Source organism: Halichoeres trimaculatus, unplaced genomic scaffold (assembly GCF_033239565.1).
Source record: "Halichoeres trimaculatus isolate MK-OKI-2021-1 unplaced genomic scaffold, fHalTri1.1 fHalTri1_scaffold_24, whole genome shotgun sequence".
NCBI lineage: Eukaryota > Metazoa > Chordata > Actinopteri > Labriformes > Labridae > Halichoeres > Halichoeres trimaculatus.
The window spans coordinates 2,283,342-2,303,865 of record NW_027437202.1 but is presented as its reverse complement, the minus strand read 5'-3'; the positions used below and the strand labels follow the sequence as shown (position 1 = coordinate 2,303,865).

Genomic DNA, 20,524 nt, shown 5'->3' with positions numbered 1-20,524 from the left:
TCCGTGATGGAGCTGCAATAACACAGGAGGTGAAGGCGGGCTTAATCAGAGCGCTGGGAGTGAGATTGGAAAGTTATGAAACAGGGAAGTCTGACAAACAGAAGCTCTTTCTTTGATTCACATCTATTTACACAACAAACTGACTCCCACACACACACACACACACACACACACACTCCAGTCTCCCCGCTAAAGCTTTTACCTTAGGGGCAGATTGCGTCCCCAGGGTGTCTGAGACCCCTTGGCTCCACTCCGCGACCCCTCCCTCCCTCCCTCCAGCGTTAGCCCTCAGCGACGGCTCTTTAACAAGCTTTTAGCCAGCAGAGAGACCACCCTCTTCAACCAAATGAGGAGACAAAAAGCCGCTTTTTCCTCTCCCCAGGCTGGGTGGCGAGGAAGAGGAGGAGGAGGAGGGAACGGGGGGCTGATACACAGTGATTACACAGAGCCTTTTGTCATTGAGGATTTCTAAATGGGGGGTTTCAAAGCGGCGGGATTAACGGTGAGAGCGACATTCAATTAAGATGAGATCTTGGCGTCCTCGGCAGAGCTGCCAATTAATCGCCTTAATGTCTGCATCTTTGTCGCTTTACACCTTTGGCGCGCGGCGAAGAGAAAAGGAAGCGAAATGACTGATTGAGGGATAACTCAGTGCGTTTGGAAAGAAGTGGGTAAAGCAAAGTCACTTTCTGCACTTTCTGCACGCTGACCCTCTTCCTGTGAGGTGGCGTGGGCTCTGCGGCCCGCTGAGGGGGTCAGACATGTGCAGAGTGACCCTCCATCCTGTCCTTGGCAAACTCATAACTCTGCGTCGCTTCTCAAACAAACACTCCCCACATCACAAAGAATCTGTGGAACAATGAAGAGAGATGCTGGAGAGACGCTGACAAGACTGATGAGAAGTTCTCACTTTTAATTACTCACAGAGAGTCCGAGAGGACGGGACACGAGTGAGAACACGCTCCGCTTCTGTAGCCTAATAATGTGGCTAATTTGCAGCTTTATTGTTGCTCTTTTGGCTGAATGAGAGCACGCTGAGACATCAATACCCGCTCTATTCAAGCTAATCAATCAGCAGTTCAGCTGCTTCCTCTAAAAGTCCTCTTTGCTTGAACAAAAGGGATAAAAAGACAGGAGTACAGGAGGAGAGGATGAAATGTTGGGCATAAGAAACAGATTAATACACCGTAAAAAAGCTAGCTTACATTTTTGGGCCCAAAACAGTGTTTCCAGTTGTAAGGGTTTGAAACTAGCTTAGCTAAACTAGCTGAAACTTAGCTACATGTCTGCTTTAAAAGACATTGCAGAGTTACTGAAACTTCATTTCTTAAGTTGGATTAGTTAGTTACACTTGTCACGACTCTAATACAACCAGAGCAGCTGAGACAGTAGCTGTAGCTCTTGATGCTAACCTTAAACTGTTTTCACAGCATTAACTGACTTTTCATGCTCTGCTGTAATGATGACACTTAGACAAATTTAACATCTGCACGTTTAGGACAAGACAGAAACAAGACAGAGCAGGCAGCTCCAACCGCAGACTGTGCGACCTGCTGCTTCGCCTCTAAATATAGAGACGTACCGTGGAAAGAAAATATTGTTTAACATTTGTTTGTCTTTTTCTGTCTGTCATTACAAGGCCACTGACCAAGAGGAGAATCAGAAGGTGGGTCCCACTGTGGGTGTCCTCTCTAGAGGATGAGATACTATCCCTGTAGTAGAAGAAGCCATTGCCCTCCCAGATCCTCCTGACCTCCTAACAGCTCCTAAAAGATAACTCTTTTTTTTTTTGGACCGTTGAATTAAAAGTTACAGCAACATACAGTAAGTAAATTCCCTTAAGTTATTGTAATGTGAACACCAACTTTCAGTCAGTTGATAGAAGTAAAGAATTTAATTTAGAAAGTGTGAAAAAAACAAGTAACTAACTGATGGTACGTTGCTAAAAGTTAAGATTTTGAGTTATTACAATGTGAAAATACGAGTTACTGCAACTTCCAGTTAAGATAAGATAAGTCATACTTTATTAATCCCCGGAGGGAAATTCAAGTTGTTTGGGCACTCTTCCAAGCAGAGAATTGTACACTCTGATGGCTGCAGGGAGGAATGATCTTCGGTACCTCTCGGTCCTGCAGCGCACAGAGGTAAGGCGTCCCCTGCTGCTGATCCTCTGGACTATGATGTTGTGAAGTGGGTGATCAGAGTGACGGATGATGGCCTCCACTTTCTTCTGTGTATACCTTTCCACCACAGCCTCCAGTGAGTCCAAACTGGATCCAACCACAGAGCTAGCTCTCTTCACCAGTTTTTCCAGTCGCCTCTTGTCCTTCTGCTTTAAACTATTTCCCCAGCAGACTGCACCATAAAACAAAGCACTGGCTACCACGGACTGATAAAACATCTGCAGCAGCTTTCCACAGACATCAATTGATCTGAGCTTCCTTAAGAAAAAGAGACGGCTCTGCCCCTTCTTAAAGAGTGCATCTGTATTAAGGGACCAGTCCAACTTGTTGTCCAGATGTACACCAAGATATTTGTAGGTTGGCACCACCTCCACGTCCACCCCATGGATGTTAACTGGCTGATGGCAGAGCCCAGACTTTCGGAAATCCACAATCATTTCCTTTGTTTTTGAGGTGTTCAGTAGGAGACAATTTCTATGACTCCAGTCACAGAAAGCTTTTATCAGATCCCTGTATTCAGATTCCTGTCCATTTTGGATACACGCCACAATAGCAGTGTCATCGGAGTATTTTTGGATGTGGCAGGACTCAGAGTTGTATTTGAAGTCTGCAGTATAAAGTGTGAATAGGAATGGAGCCAGAACAGTTCCTTGTGGAGCCCCCGTGCTGCTCATGACCGTCCCAGAGACGCAGTTTCCCAACCTGACAAACTGTGGCCTCTCTGTGAGATAGTCTGTGATCCAGGAGACAAAGGATGGGTTCACTCCTATGTCTTTGAGCTTATCTCTCAATATCATGGGCTGGATGGTGTTAAATGCACTTGAAAAATCAAAGAACATAATTCTTACATAGGTGCCAGGTTCTTCTAGATAGCACAGGGCACGGTGGAGCATGTATGTAACTGCATCATCCACTCCAATATGATTTCTATATGCAAACTGCAGAGGTTCTAGTGTGTCTTTGACCTCAAGTCTCAACAGACGTAAAAGCAGCCTCTCAAAGGTTTTCATAACATGTGAGGTGAGGGCAACTGGTCTGTAGTCGTTGAGTTCAGCTGGGCATTTGAGTTTTGGTACCGGCACAATACAAGATGTTTTCCACAGAGCCGGGACCTGACCCAACTGTAGACTCAGGTTGAAGATCCTCTGAAGGGGTTCACACAATTGGGCAGCACAGTCCTTAAGCAGTCTTGGACACACACCATCTGGACCAGCAGCCTTCCCTGAGCACAGTCTTCCTAACTCTAACCTCACTCCTAAAGCTGTGACAGACGGTGACGGTTGAAGAGGCACAGGTGTAAGAGGGGATGTAGGAGGAGTGGTGGAGAGACACAGATGTGTAGAAGGAGCAGCAGTAGAAGAGGAAGTGGTCGCTGTGTCAAACTTGTTGAAGAACTGGTTGAATTCATTAGCACGTTCAACATCACCCACAATTGGCTGCCTTGTCTTTGTGTTATATCCAGAGATGTTGTTGATTCCTCTCCACACCTCCCGCATGTTATTATTTTGTAGTTGTCTCTCAATTTTCTTTTTATATTTCACCTTAGCCTCCCTTAATCTCCTCTTCAGCACTTTTTGCACCAGTTTGAGCCGTTCTTTGTCGCCATCTCTAAAGGCTTCCTTTTTCTGATTGAGGATATCCTTGATGTCACTTGTGATCCAGGGTTTGTTATTGGGGAAACGGAGTACAGTCTTTGATGGTATGATATTGTCTTTACAGAAGTTGATGTATTCAGTAAAACAGTCAACCTGTTTATCAATATCTATACTATTTTCATCTGTTTCTAACAATACATTCCAGTCTGTGCACTCAAAGCAGTCTCTCAGAGCCTCACTGGCCTCAGGTGTCCATTTTCTAATTGTTACAGTAGTTGCATGCTGCCTCAATACGCAGGGTCTGTAACAAGACTGAAGTAAAACCAGATTGTGATCCGACCTGCCCAGTGGTGGTAATGCAGTGGCACTGTATGCATCTTTGACGTTGGCATATAGAAGATCAAGTGTTCTGTTCACTCTGGTTGGGCAATTAACAAACTGTTTAAATCCAGTGAGATGAGAGGAGAGGCTAACATGGTTAAAGTCTCCAGATATTAATATGAGAGCCTCAGGATGTTGAGTCTGTAGCCTGGCAACAGTTTCTTGGATAACATCACATGGAACTTCAGCAGTTGCTTTGGGTGGAATGTACACGAGGATTGTTATTATATGACTGAATTCTCTGGGAAGGTAATATGGCCTCATCCCAACTGCCAACAGTTCAATGTCCGGAGAACACATCTTCACCTTGACTGTAGTATGATCAGGATTACACCATCTCTGATTGATGTATAAAACCAGTCCTCCACCTTTTGACTTGCCACTAGCTTTGGTGTCTCTGTCCAGACGTATCAGCGTGAAGCCAGGGATATCCACACAGGAATCAGAGATGTTTTGATTCAACCAGGTCTCAGTAAAGCACATGAGGCTGCACTCACGGTATACATTTTGTGTCTTCACCAGTATCTCTAGTTCATCCTTTTTGTTGGGCAGAGAGTTGACATTCCCCATGATGACTGAAGGAAGAAAGGGCTTGTATCTCCATCTCCTGGCCTTTAACTTTGCACCAGCACGACATCCTCGGAAAGGCTTCTTTATCTCAGCAGGAATAGGGTGATGTCCTCCAGATTTGCTCCATCGTAATGCAAGAAGCTCCTCTCTTGAATAAACTCTCCTTCCAGCAGACATATCCATGAGTTGTTGTCAAAAAAGTCCAGTATTGAGCAAAAATTAGCAAAAGAAACAATTAAAGATAAAAATATAGCTAAAAAAGCAGAGTAATAACAGAGAGCTGCCAAACTTTGCTGCTACCGCTAGAAGCGCATCATTTCAGGTGTAAACACAAATTAAAATATTAAATCAGAGCTCGGGTCTGCAGGATTTTCATAAAAAAATAAAATAAAATATCAACTTTTGCAGGAATAATCCTGCTCAATCGTCTCCTCTGGGCCTCTATCCATGTGTGTCAGCATCTGTGTCGGCCTCAAACCCTCTCCTCTGCCTGGATGTTCATGTGTTGATGTATCAGGACATTTCTGGGTGGAGAGACGACCGCAAGTGGAAGCTAATCAAAGCAGCTACGATAGTGGACGTAGCACGAAGGAAGAAAAACACAACCAAAGTGAAACAAACGCCAAACAAATAAGCTTTTTCTTAAACCAGGGTGACGCTTGGCTTGACTTTCATTTGCTTTCAGGAACTCAGAGAAAGATGCAAGTTAGCTTTCTGCTAACCAGGTATGTGTCAAATACTCGTGATTAGCTTGTGCTAACATGCCAAGTCAGGTGTACAGCTCTCAAGTCTCTCCCATGTAGAAATGTAATGCTAGGTGGTTGCTGGGCTAGAGGGTGCATGTAGCTGCGGTCGGAGGCAGTGGGTGTGTGCAGATGCTGATACTGATCCGAGAAGAAGGAGCCCATATTGAATGATGTGTTTACTAACAAGTAAGAAAATTCTCAAAAAGTCAAGTTTATGAGCTTAATTCAAAATTTTGTAGAAGTTTGTCACCTTACAGTTTTGAGTTCTCTCAACTTTTCTTTTTTTGCAGTGTAGTAGTTCGAGGCGCCGCCAGCCTGCAGATTTCAGGTGTACAAAACAAGTTGTGAAGAGGTGAAACACTCTTTTCCTTGCAGTGTAAATTTCCACTAATAGTTTCCTCTCCAGCTGCAGGAGGACTTATTTATTTCAGTGTCAGTTTCAGGCTCAGTCAGACGTTGAATTTAATTATTTTGGATACAACGACACACCCTGTGAGTAATGATCTTTCCCTTTTCCACTGATTCCTTCCCCTGAGTCTTTGTCATGCCCTGTACACACTTGTATGTAAAAACCAGCGCTGAAAGTATATTTATTGAGCCGAGCTTAATCACATTTTGTTAATCCTTTTACCTGTTTATGAGCTTTAAGGTTAAAAGAGTGCAAAGTTTTTGTAACACAGGAGAAGTTTCAGAGAGGCTTTTGAGGATTAAACCACAGGAGAGGTTTCATCACCTGATCGTGGAAATATATCAGAATTAATCTGAGACTTTCAAAATAAGAGAGGAGAGCTTGATTTATGCTAAAAACTGTGATGCTGGATTAATTATCTGTGGCAGCAGCGGCGGCGAGGTTAGTCGAGGAAAAACTCGGAATTGTTTTTCAGCCAATTAATCTCAGCAGCCTCTGCATGTAACTCCGCGATAATGAATTGCTGATCTGCATCTGATGGTTATTCTTAACAAATACCACCATGCTTCTGCGGGTGCGCGGCGGCAGGTTTTACAGCCTCCTAAAAGTGGAATAAATATTCATGGGCACCCACGCAGACATGCAGACACACACCTACGCACTGCATTTCCAAGGAATGGCAGATGGCCACGTCGGCTTAATGCGTCTCCATCATCATTACATCTTTTGTGCGACTTAATCGTAGTGAGCCTCTCCTTGCTGGTGCTACACATAAATTTCCACAACAATTTCCTACTCAAGAGCAGCGGGGGACAGAGTGCAGCAATTAAAAGCCGGCGAGGAAAAAAATAGAATAAAATAGAATAAAAATGGAGGAGGAAAAATATGTTTTTTGGGATGCACTTCACACCTTTTTCTGCACTTGACACTTTCATGATGCTAAGCGAGCGTTTGTGTCTTATTTTTTGATTCAACAGCAGATGTGTGACCTCTTCTCATCTACAGTGGGGATATAAGTATTGAACGCGTCGTTTTTCTCATCACATTTATTTACAAAGATGCAATTCAAACGAAATTTCTACCAGACGTTGGGATTAACTCAAATAATCCACACATGAAAAGAAATCACAAGCTCAATTTTGGTCTCCTCTGACCAGACAACATTCTCCCAGTATTCTACAGGCTTGTCAAGATGCTGTTTAGCAACATGCCTTTTCTTGTGGAATAGAGTCTTGAGAGGCCATAGCGGTGCAGTGCATTGCCTATTGTTTTCTCTGTAACAATTATACCTGCTGCCTCCAAGTCTTTCTGGAGCACTTTCAGGGTGGTCCTTGGCTCATTGAGTACTCTTCTGACTATTTTTCTGACTCCATGGTCAGAAATCTTGACAGGAGCTCCTATGCATGGCCTGTTGATGGTAAGGTGGTGCTTTTTCCACTAGCGAATAATGGTCCGAATAATATTTAGGTGCTTTGATATAAGTCTATAACCAGTGATGCTGAGCAACAGCAGCTGATGTTGGTTTGCACTAATTGAAAGTTCAAGTAATAATTACTGACAGATTTCAGGTGGTATGGTGCATTTCCTTGCCAAAGTATTCAGCCTTTCCATGGTGTGTTCAATACTTTTTTCCTGTGTTATCGTACTTAATTCCACATAATCATTATTTATGGACCTGAACATTGTGATTTATTTTCATGTGTGGATTATTTTAGTTGATACCAATGTCTGGTAGAGATTTTGTTTGTATTGCATCTTTGAAAATAAATGTAATAAGAAAAAAGTTGACCCGTTCAATACTTATTTCCCCCACTGTATTTATGTAATCCATCTCTTTCCCATGGTCTGCACATCTAAATTCAGTGACGCAGACCCTCATGAGTGTCTGTGTGTGGTGTCTCTAAGTATATGTGTGTGTGAGAGTGTGTGCTAAGGGGACATCAAACCGTCTTTGAGGTTTGAGGACTGTGCTGGAGATAAGGGGCCAGATCTCACAGGGGCACCGACGACTTCAACAGCGTCGACAGAGACAGGAGTGAAGGCTCTCTTTCTCCCTCCCCCCTCCCCTCTTCCTCCCCCTCCTCCCGCTCTTTAAGTCTCTAATGCACAAATACAAGCAAGTGTTAGATGAAAAGTGTAGAGGCTCTTCAAAGTGCACTTGTTATGCCAAGACTGCTGGGCCATTAATGAGGGCAAACTATTTTCGGAAGCAGTAACTTGGCTGTTTAAAGAGTGTGTGTGCATGTGTGTGTGAGAGAGTGAGTTTTTATCAAGGACTAGGTGTTAAGGAGTTTGCGTGCACGAGTGTGTGTGCAGCCACTTGAGGTGTGAATATGCATCAGTCACTACAAAGGCCCAGCGCATCTTTTTCTGAGCGCTTTGAAGTAACGGAAAGGGAATAATCAGAAGGAGCGCAGAGGACAGAGGGGAGAGAACAGACGGCGAAAAACAGCGTTTACGCAGAGCGGGTGACTTTCACAGGCCACCTGGCTGTGTGTGTGTGTGTGTAAGTGTGTAGTGATGGATGTTACTTTAACAGCCCTGACGCCGGCCTGTGACCTGCAGGTAAACGGTCACTTAACACCCGCGGCGTGTCGACATGCACGGACATGCTGGCACGCTTCCTGCTCGGCGAAGTGAGGCCGCTGTGGACTGTGTGTGACTTCCTCGCGCATCACTGTGTCAACAAACCAGAGCGGAGGGCAGGAAGGGCCGGAGCGTGCTCGGGGTGTTTGTTTAGCACGACTGTGTGTGGCGTTTGAAGGCAGAAAGAGGGAAATGTGACACAATAAGAGGAGGAGGAGAAGAGAAGAGGAGGCTTACCAGCTCCCGAGGGAGGAAGATGTCCTCCTGCCGCGCCACCACCACGCTCACGCTCTCTCCCTGTTTGGTGCTGCGCAGCATGGCCACCAGCTCCTCCTGGCTGCGGCCTGTCATGTCGAGTCCGTTCACCTGAAGGAAAACACACACACAGGGGAGCAGATTAAAGCGGAGTGTGTGAGCCACTGGCACAAACCAGAGAACAACACTTGAGATGCTTTTCCAGACACAACTGCAGTTTTATGACTTCAGAAACAAAGATGACAGGATGCTGATGATGCTGGTGGCTGGAAATCCTTAGAACAGAGTCTTTGTGCAGGATACCTCAGGACAGGTTGTGTTTACTGAACTCTGGTCCTAACCGGCTTTAATGTGATCCTCTGTGACTGAAAATGCCAAGTTAAGCTCATGACAAGCAGTGAGTCATGACAGTCAGTGACAGTCGACCTGCACAAGCGTGAAAAATCAGGTTTGCATGTTTGAAAACATGTCACAAGCCGCTTGTGACAAGCGCCAGACGTCAAACTTTCCAGGGCCTGATGTGCAGAAAAGGTTTAAAGGTGCAAATTTAAAGCTGGTTGCTATCTTCTCTGTCTCACCTCCATTGACTGTATATGGAGTGGACACTGTATCTTCACTATTTACCATTGTTTTGAAGCCAGAATACCACCATCGCAGGCGCTGCCATTGGCAGCTAGTATAAAATACACAAGAATGTCAGCTGTCAGTCACAGTTAATCGTGAAGTAAAGCCTCGTTTTTAACGTCTTATAACCAACAAAAATGAAACTTTGCAGAGACAAGAGGACCTGAATACAAGGCAGCTAAATAATATCTTCAAATCACCACAACAATCAGACGTGAGAAACATTTCTACCATATGTATTGATTTTAGAAAGTTTGACCACAGCCCATCTGGAATGACTGGGGATATGGATTTTTTTTGCCTATACTGCAGCCAGCCACCAGGGGGAGCAGTTTTTGTGGAGACTTCAACATAGAGGTTTAAAATGATGTAGGGACATTAGCCTTTAAAACTAGTTAAAATAAAATAGAAATAAATAAGAAAGTAGCTTATTTATGTGTTTTTTATTTCAGTAAGTTTCGATCAAATAAAAACAATTACATGCAGTTATGGAGATACATTAATAAATGAGGACTTTACATATTAATGATAGCGTATATTCAAAATAATAAACCAATAAATAATCATCATCATTTGTCTCTTAAAAGGGCAGACTTCCTTTCGGTAAGGTTTGAGCTACTTGACGCCTGTCTGCCAAATAGCGTCCCCCGAAGGATTTAAAACTCAAAAAATACACAATCCTAGTTTGTCCTAGATGTTTTCCAAATGATGCTAGTAAGGGTGCACGCTGGGCCTGCGCTCTTCACGTGTGTCTGCGTCCCTTTGTTCTCGTTGTTTGTCTACTTAATGTAATAAACACATGTGATAACATACTAACAGTGTGTAAAGGAGTCATGAAAGAATAAATATTTCATTGTTTAGAAATTATTCCTTCAGTTAAAGCAAAGCAAAACTGAAGATTTTTGAAAATTAAAGGAAATAGTTTAAGTTATTTGTAAAAAAAAAAACATTTGATGAGTTATACTATCTTTTAAAGATTCAAAGAGGAATCTGTGTCGTCATGCTTCCAGTTCACTCTGAGCAGTGTGTTGTTCCTTTTCAAGTCGGGATCACTGAACACCTGGTAAAAAATCTTAACGTCCATTTTTTTATACAGGAAACGCTCACCTCTAGGATGCGGTCTCCAGGCTGCAGGCGCCCATCTTTGATCGCGGCACCACGCGGCAGGATGTTCTTCACCAGGATCGGGCCTGGCCCATGCACCGAGGAGTCCCGCGTCACCACAGTGAAGCCCAGACCCTCTGTACCTGCAGGACAACCACATTTGAATACATTAGCCTCCTGATTATTTCGTCTTGAAGTGTCCCTCTCCTGTCCTGCTGGACCCGCTCTCTGGTTTCAGCTTCTTCCACCACATTAACTTCTGTTTAAGTGCCTGTTTTCCTCAGGGGGGGGCTGCTGCCTGGCTCATCCTCTGAGCCGCTGGGAGAAGGCTTCTCTTCTAACCGGATTAGACAGACTCTGCCTTTAATTTCACGTGTGAGCAGGCCGAACGGTGCCTGATGAAGGGAGGCAGAGGGAGAAGATGGGAGGAAGGTGGAGGAGGGGGAGAGGAACCTGTGAGATATTATTCCCTTCTCTAGCTTCCCTCCCCGGGGATGCAACGTGATTTCCACAAAGATTTTCCTTGTGGGTGTGAGCCTGGTTTTATCTGTGTGTGTACACTTACAAGTGTGTGTGTGTATTTCTGGGGCCACACACGCGCACGCACACACATGCATGAGCCATCAGCCCCAGAGCCTCCACCCTCTCCCTTTTTCACGGCCTCACAAGCCCCAAGCCATGAGTGAAATGTGCCACGCTCCGTGTGCGCGCCCGTGTGTGTGTGTGTGTGTGCAGGGAGAGCAAAGCCGGCGTGGCATACTAAAGGCGCTGAGCGATGCTATCTGGTCTCTGAGCTAAGCCTCTGCCTGCCCTACATTAGCGCACCTAAAACCTCACCGCCTGTCAATCACGGGGAGAAAGAGCCTGTTGCCAAGGGAGAGGGTGTTAGAAACCCCATAATATCCCCCGCTCTGATCTCGCATCGAGTGAAAGGGATCGAGGCAGACAGGGGGAACAAAATCAAACAACAGGGAGATGGAGGGAGAAGGAGAAGAAAATAAGAGGTGCTGAGGAAAGAAAGGAAGCATAAAAAGGCAGAGAAAGACGCGCTGAGCTGCGGCTGAAAGGCGTGGAGCCCATTTTTCTCCGACTCTTTCATCTGGGTGTCTCCTGGCTTTCTCGGGGCACCTGTAGCGAGTGCGTGTGGGCGTGTGCGCGCAGCCCAATTACAGCGGCCCCTTTCAACACCCTGTAACAGCACAGGTTGCTCAGACAGACTATTCACAGTCCTGAGGAGCTGTTCCAGTGCTATCGACACATCAGCAGCTCCAGCACGGATGTGTTTGAGAGGGATAAGAGATAAGGCGGCTGGGAAGCCAGGCTGGCTCAGGCTGGGTTCAAATCTAAAATAAAAACAGCCAGATGGTTGTGAGGTGGTCCTAAGGAATGGAAAGTTACTTTCAATATTGACGAATGTTCTTTCAGGGGAGCTCAGCTGTGTGTGGAATCAATACCTCAAATTAATGCAGAGAAATATAACGTCTACAATCTGTTATTTCAACAGGCTCAGGCAGAGATTTAGAGTCTAGTGAGTCACACACACACATTTACCTTTCATCAGGTCTATTTTCAGCCTCTTCCCTCCCTTCCTGTTGGTCAGATTAGCCAGACTGGGCAGCACAGGACTCTTACTGGTCAGAGGACTCTTGTTGCCAGTGTTAGACGGGGAGGAGCGACCTGCTCCAGCTGGAGGTGAAGGAGACACCCTGTCTACAGGCCCGAGCAGAGGCAACGCAGGAGCAGGAGAGGACCTGTCTCTGGAGCCGGACTGAGTCGCCACAGGTGCTGGAGTAAGCTCAGGGGTCTTCACGCGCGTTTCCTGCTGCCGCACTTCCACTCTGGTGTTTGGTTTGGATTCCTGTTTGGGTTCAGGTTGAGGGTCCATTCGAGCTCGGACGACGAGCGGGCTCTTCAGTTTGGCAGTGGGTTCCTTGGTGTCGAAGAGCTGACCGATGACGCTCTTCTCGTAGCGGGATTTGTTGGCAACGGGGAGGACTTCGAGACGCACGGTGGGGCTGCTCATGGCTTGGCGGAACACTTCCTGAGACCTGGAGACAGAAAAGAGAGGTGTAGCGTTCAGATGTGAGCCTTTTAGAGGAATATGTGCTGCCTGCTGCTCCCAGCCCAGCGCGGCTCCAAATCACTAGCCAGACTCTTCTCCTCTGTTGTTCCCAAATGGTGAATGAATTACCTAATTCTATACGATCCACAGAGTCTCTTTCTACTTTAAGAGATGTCTGGAGACTCATCTGTTCAGGGAACACTTAGGCCCTTGATCTGACCCTTCTCCTTTTTGTCCTCAGGGGGAGAATGAGTCAGAAAGTCTCAGACTCAGCTCTTCATGAATTTTCAGCACTAACTCCAGAATGTTGGCTAGATTAGTGTATACTATTTAACAAGAATTACTAAACATTATTTAGCACTTTTGTCGCACTAACTAGGTTTTTCCTTACGTCGCTTTGGACAAAAGCCTCTGCTAAATGAAACTGAGACGAGCCGGTGAAGACAACATCTTGTGCATCTTGCACGGAGCTGTTTTTCAATTTGGATGAAGCTCACAGTGACTCCTCCAGCTGGTCTGGGACACTGCGGTGCTTATCAGATGTGGGAGAGACCTTACAGCGAGCCTCGATCGCAGCTTTAATAGACTACCATCAGCAAAACACTCACACGACACAGACAACACAGTGGGATGCGGTTAAATGGGCCCATTCTGCTCCGACAGAAGGGACGGAGGAAATAGAGTGAGCACGGGGACGAGGGGGAGGGCGAAAGAAGCACTTCCACTTGAGATAGGAGACACAATGAGGAGGATTTGTCTTGGCCTGATAAAGGCAGGTGACGCATCTTGAGACGATGACGACAGAGTAATGATATTTTTCTGCCTTCTCCAGCTTTATTTTAGCGTCTAATTACACCCCGGCACATAAAACCGGTCGTTTCTTTCTTGGGTCGGATCGATTGGTTTAAGGTCAAGCTATAATCTGCGCTCTGCTTTGTTACAGAGAGGAATCCAACTCTGCAATCAGACGTGGACTGTTTGTTTTCTCCTTACTGAGCGGTTTCTTTCTTTACTCTGTGGTGAAATCATCTCGCTGATTGCATCCTGTCAAGTTCAGACGTACGGATCGGTCAGTCTAACGGCTCTGAAGTGGCGGCTTTCCTGGAAAGAAGCACTCACTGTGCAAAAGTCTTGTCCTGCAGCGGCGTGTCGTTGATCCGCACGATAGACTCCTCCTCCTTGAAGAGCCCCTCCTTCTTTGCGCGGCTTTTTTCTTCGATGCCTTTAATGTGCAAACCCAGGGTTCTTAAACACAAGCAGAGCAGAGTCAACATGAATCCAAGGAGGTAAACATACATTATTGCATGCCAATGCTTGGGTTCTTTATGCCTTTCTACCAGTCAACATTACCATCTGGGGCTCCGTATGGATGTTACGTTCATTATCTGTAAAGTGTGTGTGTGAGTGTGTGTGTACCGTCCGCTCAGAGAGGAGCAGTAAGGGACCACGTGGATTCCTAGAGGACCCCAGTCTCCTGGAAACTCCACCGTCCTGGTCATGGTGCTGTTAAGAAAATAAAACACACATTCAGACATTTTTAACGAGTGAAACAAAGATTTTAGAGACTGCAAAACCACACACACTCCTCATCTTCTGTGTGTAAGCTCCTCAACATCTATTTGCATTTTCCTCCAGGCTGCACAGATAAACAAATTAGCTCACAGGTATCCAAGAGAATATGTGTATCTCTGTCTGTGTGTGTGCATGTGTGTGTGTGTGGAGGAAAATGCAGGTGGTGACTTCTCCTGTTTTTATCTACCTGCTCCTCAAACAGCCAATCTAGCCGGTGGACAAAAGACGAGAGCGGGAGATAAAAGAGAGACGGATGGAGGAGGGCTGATCAAGATGAAACAGAACGAGCTGCTCTAATAATCTCTGCAGAGTCCTGAACTGTGGCTTCGAACGGGAGATAAACAACAATACCAGCTTTAAGAAAAGGAAGGAGGCTGCTTTTCAGACTGTGGAGGAGTACGGTGCAATGTGGTGTGGGATTTTGTCCCTTTCAGCACACCATACTGAAGCTGCTGCAGAGTATTACTGCTTCCTTCTGACTTTCTGAAGTTTAGGGTTACACATTTCACTTCTAAATGACTCAGTCTCCAATAGAGATGGAACAAAACATAGAAAAAATAGAATTCTGAGATGAACAAAAAAATCACAAGGTTTGGATTTTAGTGCGTGGCTGGGGGAACAGGAGGCTACTGTTGGATAGAACATCAGAATTTTGACATACAGCCATCGAAATGTAACAAACTTTATTTAATGTTAGTTACATGTGATCGTATATACAGCAAAGCAGCGTCAAACCACCTGCTTCAACATGAAATGCCAAGTGCCAATCATCCTCCTTCTCATAAGCTGATGCTTGAGAGCTGAAGCTCCTGTACTCGTGCTAAACTGTTAGCTCCATCGTGCTAAGTGCTGGTAATTTTAATGGGATGTTGTTTATTTGAAGGTGTTAAGTTTAACTCTGAGCAGGAGAGATGACTTCACTGTTTGTTGTCAGACTGATCCACTGATAGCTGTCAGCTGCTTCATAAACACTCACACTGTTCAAAAGGGTGTGTTTGATTTATTCACCTAGTCTGCGCTGTAGGGCTGGGACAATATGCTTTCCATCCAATTTGATTCTTTTACAATTTTGGGGTGCTGATTTGATTTGAATTCTGATTCTTCAATATTTCAAATTTTGGCAATTTTTAGTTTGATTTTTGAACTCATTCGCTGCCATTGACGTCTATAGACATCAATACAAATTCAACCGTTTACTGCATCCAAAGAAGTGAATAATTTTTTTTAAAGCCGAGGAGAAGCGGGGTCTGGCGGGAGTGTCTATCAAAATCAAGCTCGTACACGACTGTGGGTGAGAGCGGTGCGCTCTTTGGATGAGAGCTCAGCATGGATATGAGGAGAAAGATATAAGATGAAAAAACTAAAAAAAGTATGTTTTCTTTTTTTTTTTTTTTTTTTTTGATCAAAACAGGAAGAGAGACATAAAAGAAGAGAGTCCACTCTTCTTAGGTAGCTTTGGCGTTTACATTGTCATAGAAAACAAGATTATTTGGGTCTTGAAAGATCCTTCAAGATGCTCTGGAAATAGCTGGCAGAGACTATCAAAAGCAATGTTTACTCAAAAAATGCACATCACATCTGAGTCAGTTTTTAGGATTTATGTAGGGGAACTGACATCCCAACTTCTTCTCTCTTAGCTTATAAACATAGACTAGATAGAAGGATTTAAATTTGAAAAAAAAAAGACGTGAGTGCCTCACTGCCATGTGAGTGGAATAGCTATTGTTGATTGGCGTCATTTTTCATTAGTATTGGATGTTAAATTTACAGGTGGACTCTGTTCTATTTATTCTGCTGTAATACAATAAAAAGTTGACTTATTCATTACACCTCCAGTCTCCAGAAGGTGAAGCAACAGTTGTGTTTGTAGCATCCTGACACCAGCTCTAAAGGTAAAAACTGACGTGTTGTGAAATCTTTTGGAGTCTGAAAACCAGAAAGATAGCATTCTGGACTCCTTCACCAGCCGTCTTCTTGTGAGCAAGTGTAAATAACATTCACATGTCGCAGTCTGAAAAAAAAATTCTTCTCATTCTTTTCTCCTTCAGCGTCTGAACTGCACGAGAGGCGGCGATGAAGAACGGTCCCGGGAGAGCGATCTCAGTTGGAGGCCGAGGAACATGCAGGTGTTGTTTTCTGCACAGCGAAAAAATAATGTGAAAAAAGAAACAAGAAGAGGTGGCAGGAGTTCAAGGTTTATGCACCTCCTTGAGGAGCCCGAGGACTCGCTGGGATCATTATAACGCTCTCCTCTGTCACTGTCACGCTGCTCTCGTTAACCTCCACCAGGGTCACACACACGGGGTACTGTACACACACGCATGATTTGCATTCTTATTGCTACATCTACTCACAAACACTTCATCAGTCACATTCCTCTAAACTGAACACACAGAAACACACATGCATCAGATTTAACGGTTACATCTAAATCACACCTGTGTGTGCGTTTACCTTTAGGTGTAAACAACCAGGGTACACACAGTTTTAAAGCTGGAGCTGAGTGGTGTATTTTTTAGTGTGTGTGTGGCACAAACACACATCAAATCACACACATCCCATTTACATTCAAATAAAAACAAACGGCTGCACAAACAAGCTCATCAGAGGCAGCCGAAGCTTGTTAGCGCTGCACAGGAATATGCAGAATAGCTCTGCTCGCCTGTTTTAGCGTCCCACTGACACAAACACAAACACGGTGGTTCCACTGGGGCCTGGAGAGGAAGAGGTAAGGGACAGGGAGAGGAGCAGCGAGGAGCGAGACAGATGGAGCTCCCACTCTTGGTTGACTTCCTCAACGTCGTCGTCAGAGGCCAGGCGCCCGCGCAAACTCGCGGTGGATGCGCCCTTGCTCTGCTCACCGTGGCTTCCTCCACTGCCAACCATCTGTTTCTATGGCGAGCTATCCACGGGAGCCGAGCCTCCATTGTACCACAGCGCTGTCAAGGCACCGCTGCACTGTAAAAATGCAGAGAAATCACCATCTGTCACTCCGACCGCGGCTCTCCTGAGAGCCCTTTGAGTTATTTTTAAAAAGGAGCAATTTTCCAAACGGAGAATCACTCAGGTGAAGATTACGGCGCTGAAATGATCTTTTACTCCGGGAGGTTGGTGAAGGAGGGTTTGATTGTTGCTTCATGGATGGAGGGTGACACTCAAGTCCTGCCAGAGGTCAGTGATGGAGTTCGCTCTGTGGATGTCTGTCTTCGGGGCATCCTCCTCTGGGAACAATGGTTAACTCGAGATTCTTTGTCAAAAAATCTTTTTTTTTTTTTCAAATTCAAATTCTTTATTCAGTCTTTGTTTATAAACTGGATTGGAAAAAAGTTACCACTTTTCTCTAGCAGAGGGCATAACGTTTCTCTCTGACAGACGTGATGTGCATTTTATGGGAAATATGGCTCCTAATATAGTCTGTAGACATCATCATCATTTCACTTTTTCACATGGTCTGGTGTTAAAAAAGGAAACCAAAAACTGTAAATCAGGGGTTTTTATTTTATTATAACTGACAGCATATACCTTCAATGTTTTTTTTGATTAAAAGTAATTGAAAAATACCTGTGAAACAATAAAATCTTTATGGTGTAACTTAAACAACCATAGACTGTAAAAAAATTGGACGTCCGCTTGCTCGGCTCGAAGTGAGGTCTCCACAAAAACTGCTCCCCCTGGTGGCTTGGAGGTTAAAAAAATCCGTCTTTCCAGTCATTCCAGATGGGCTGTGGTCAAACTTTAAAAAATTTATACTCCTCTTAGAAATGTTTCTCACGTCCGATTGTTGTGGTGATTCGAAGACATTTGGCTGTCTTGTATTCAAGTCCTCTTTTTTCTGAAGAGTTTCGTTTCCATTAGTTATAGGAGGTTAAAAACGAGCTTTTACGTCACGTTTAACGATGATTGACAGCTGTCGTTCTTGTGTATTTTTTTTCGGGGATTGTAAAACATGTCGGGAGGTAGAGTCAAGAAGTGATTAGACTCTCGAAAGAAAAAAAATATATATTTTTTTGTCACTCAGCTCCACTCAGATTCTCCCAGAATCCCTCATCATATCTACTGCGCAGACTCAGACTAAAATTGCTGCCAATGGCTTCGCCTGTGACAGGAGCATTTTGGCTTCAAAACCGTACAATGATAAATGGCAGAGCCATGTTGTCCACTCTATATACAGTCTATGTAAACAACCAATAAAGTGTCCTGAGTTTTAGGTCTCAGAGCAAAAAGCAACAATATCTGGCTGTCAGACCTTTCTGGAGGTAAACAAGATCAGTTTCATATGTAAGGATGGGCCGATTGCTGACCCCCAAAAAATTAAGGAAATTGTCAGCGATTGGTGCATGTCTACTGTAAATATCAAAGAATCGCAATTTAAATCAGATCAGCTCCCCCAAAATTGTTATCGTAGCATATCCCTAACATGAGGTGAGTCCCAGTTTCACTGTAAATTCTAAAGAGATCCCTAAAAAGAAACTGCATCTGCTGAGTAGTCTTGTTGTATCGCCTGCAACTTTCACAAAACTTAGAGTAAACATGACTCCTGGCGTGAAGAGGAAGTGGAAGGACTGAACTTCAAATCCACACACGCAGAGTGTCACAAATCCACACCAGACTGTTTAATCCAGTCTGGGAGTGAGACAAAGACCAGGGTTAATCCGAGCCTCCATCCCCTGCGAAACCTGCGCACTCACCTGTAGTTCACTTGGCTCATCTTAGCAGGTGCTCGAAAATGACCGGCAGACTCTTCTGTGCGCAGTCGCTCCAACGCTCCCTTCAAAACATGGTTGATTTCCTGCTGAGGAGACACAAACAAGACAAAGTCAGTCACATGATTCAGGTTAGATGACGGGCATCAAGATGTAAACACACCACAGGAAGTTAGAGAATCCGAGGAGGCTGGTTGCTAATCAGCAAAACGATCAAACGCCGCAATCAATCACCTTAAGAGACAGCGACGAGAGAGCAACCGCCGGACGCTGCCGTCCCGTCTTCACTCTGTGTACATTTCTACCCGTCTACCTCTCCCTCCCCCCCTCCCTGCCCCGTGTCAGCGAAGGCTCTATTTTTAAGTCCACAAAATCAGCAACCCCGAGGGGAAACAAATAAAAAACAAAGAGGGAGAAATGAAGGAAGTGAGGACAAGCGTCAAAATGTTGCGAGACACTCAGACACACTCGAGGAGCGCTGGAGCCAAATTGCACCAAATCGCCAACGACAAGAAGGGTGCAATTAGGTCCTTCTGCCCTGTCACTTTCATTGTGTCACCAGTACTAATGGATAAAAAGCTCCCGCCCACCCGCCTGCTCCTCAGCACCCCCCCAACTCCCTGACGGACCCTCTGTCACACACACAGAGTAAATATTCACTTCATAACACACACACACACACACACATATAAATCCCCTGCAAATATTACCTCCACACATCAAGCCTGCAGAGCTGCAACAACACCAGAATAATGGTTATTTATGAACACACACACTCACACACACACATATGGGTGCTGCCAGTACAAATACTGACCCACTTATCTGGGCAGTGTGAGATTACCCCACAATAGACTGGTGTATGTGTGTGTGTGTGTGTGTGTGTGTGTGTGTGTGTGTGTGTGTGTGTGTGTGTGTGCTGGGGCAGAAAAGGAGCTGGAGGCTCTATTGTTGCATCTTCCCCGCCATTAGCCAACACACACAGGCTTCTCCTCCTCCTCCTACAGTACACACACACACGTCATCGTCACTGACACATGGTTCGCAGGGGAGAAGGTAAACAACACATCTGCACTTGTTGTTCATCCAGTTTTACAGGAATCCAGCGTGAAAACACACAAACCTTTAGGAGGAATTCATGGAGGAAGAAGCTCACCAACCTTTTCTGTAACGCGTCACAGTTCAGGGATCACGACATAACGCCGATCTCTGATTGAGAGCGCTCCTCCGTTCATCCGGACAGAAAAACAGCAGCTCTGTGCACCCTGCTGCTGCTCAGCCAATCAGATCGCTTGGGCTCACAAAGGAGGGAAGGAGAAGCATCCCTCCCACCCTCTGCCCTGGAGTCGGAGGCTGTGATACAAGCATCATGTAGGGATGTGACTTAACTTTGCATTCAATTAGGAGTCAACTGCAGCAGCTTTGAATAAACCAGCTGAATCGCTGATGTTTCCTTAGAATATGAAGTGATTTCGCTCAGAATAATGTTTTTGTCGCTGACTGATGTGGAAGTGGCAGGCTTTGTGGTCCCAGGATAACCACACAAAATAATTTGTGAAACCTGTCGAGGAGCTCGTCTGAGCACAACTAACAGCTTGTCTGCTCTGGCATTGTGCAGCACATGTTTTTCTTTGTGTGTGTGTTTTGGGTGCTGTCTGTACGCTGAGGTGTGTGTGTGTGTATGAGTGACAGCGCCGGGCACACCTTTGAGAGATGAGGTGTTTGTGTGCGGGG

The 20,524-nt window shown here is 45.1% G+C and overlaps 1 protein-coding gene across 6 annotated transcripts in view; it reads right to left on the bottom strand.

Annotated features, from left to right (window-relative positions):
• The window catches only part of LOC141786059 (partitioning defective 3 homolog B-like), a 152,947-nt gene that overhangs the window by 88,389 nt on the left and 44,034 nt on the right, over positions 1-20,524 (bottom strand). For 2 of the 6 annotated variants that reach the window (XM_074664760.1, XM_074664762.1), the window contains exons 5-10: positions 18,776-18,879; positions 13,932-14,018; positions 13,635-13,760; positions 12,005-12,501; positions 10,457-10,596; positions 8,708-8,836 (exon numbers count right to left, since the gene is read on the bottom strand). In XM_074664760.1, coding sequence (XP_074520861.1) covers positions 8,708-8,836; positions 10,457-10,596; positions 12,005-12,501; positions 13,635-13,760; positions 13,932-14,018; positions 18,776-18,879 — 1,083 coding nt within the window. Of the gene's footprint in view, positions 1-8,707; positions 8,837-10,456; positions 10,597-12,004; positions 12,502-13,634; positions 13,761-13,931; positions 14,019-18,775; positions 18,880-19,950; positions 20,050-20,524 lie in introns of those variants that run through there. The other 4 variants (XM_074664761.1, XM_074664764.1, XM_074664765.1 and 1 more) reach the window with 3 other exon arrangements.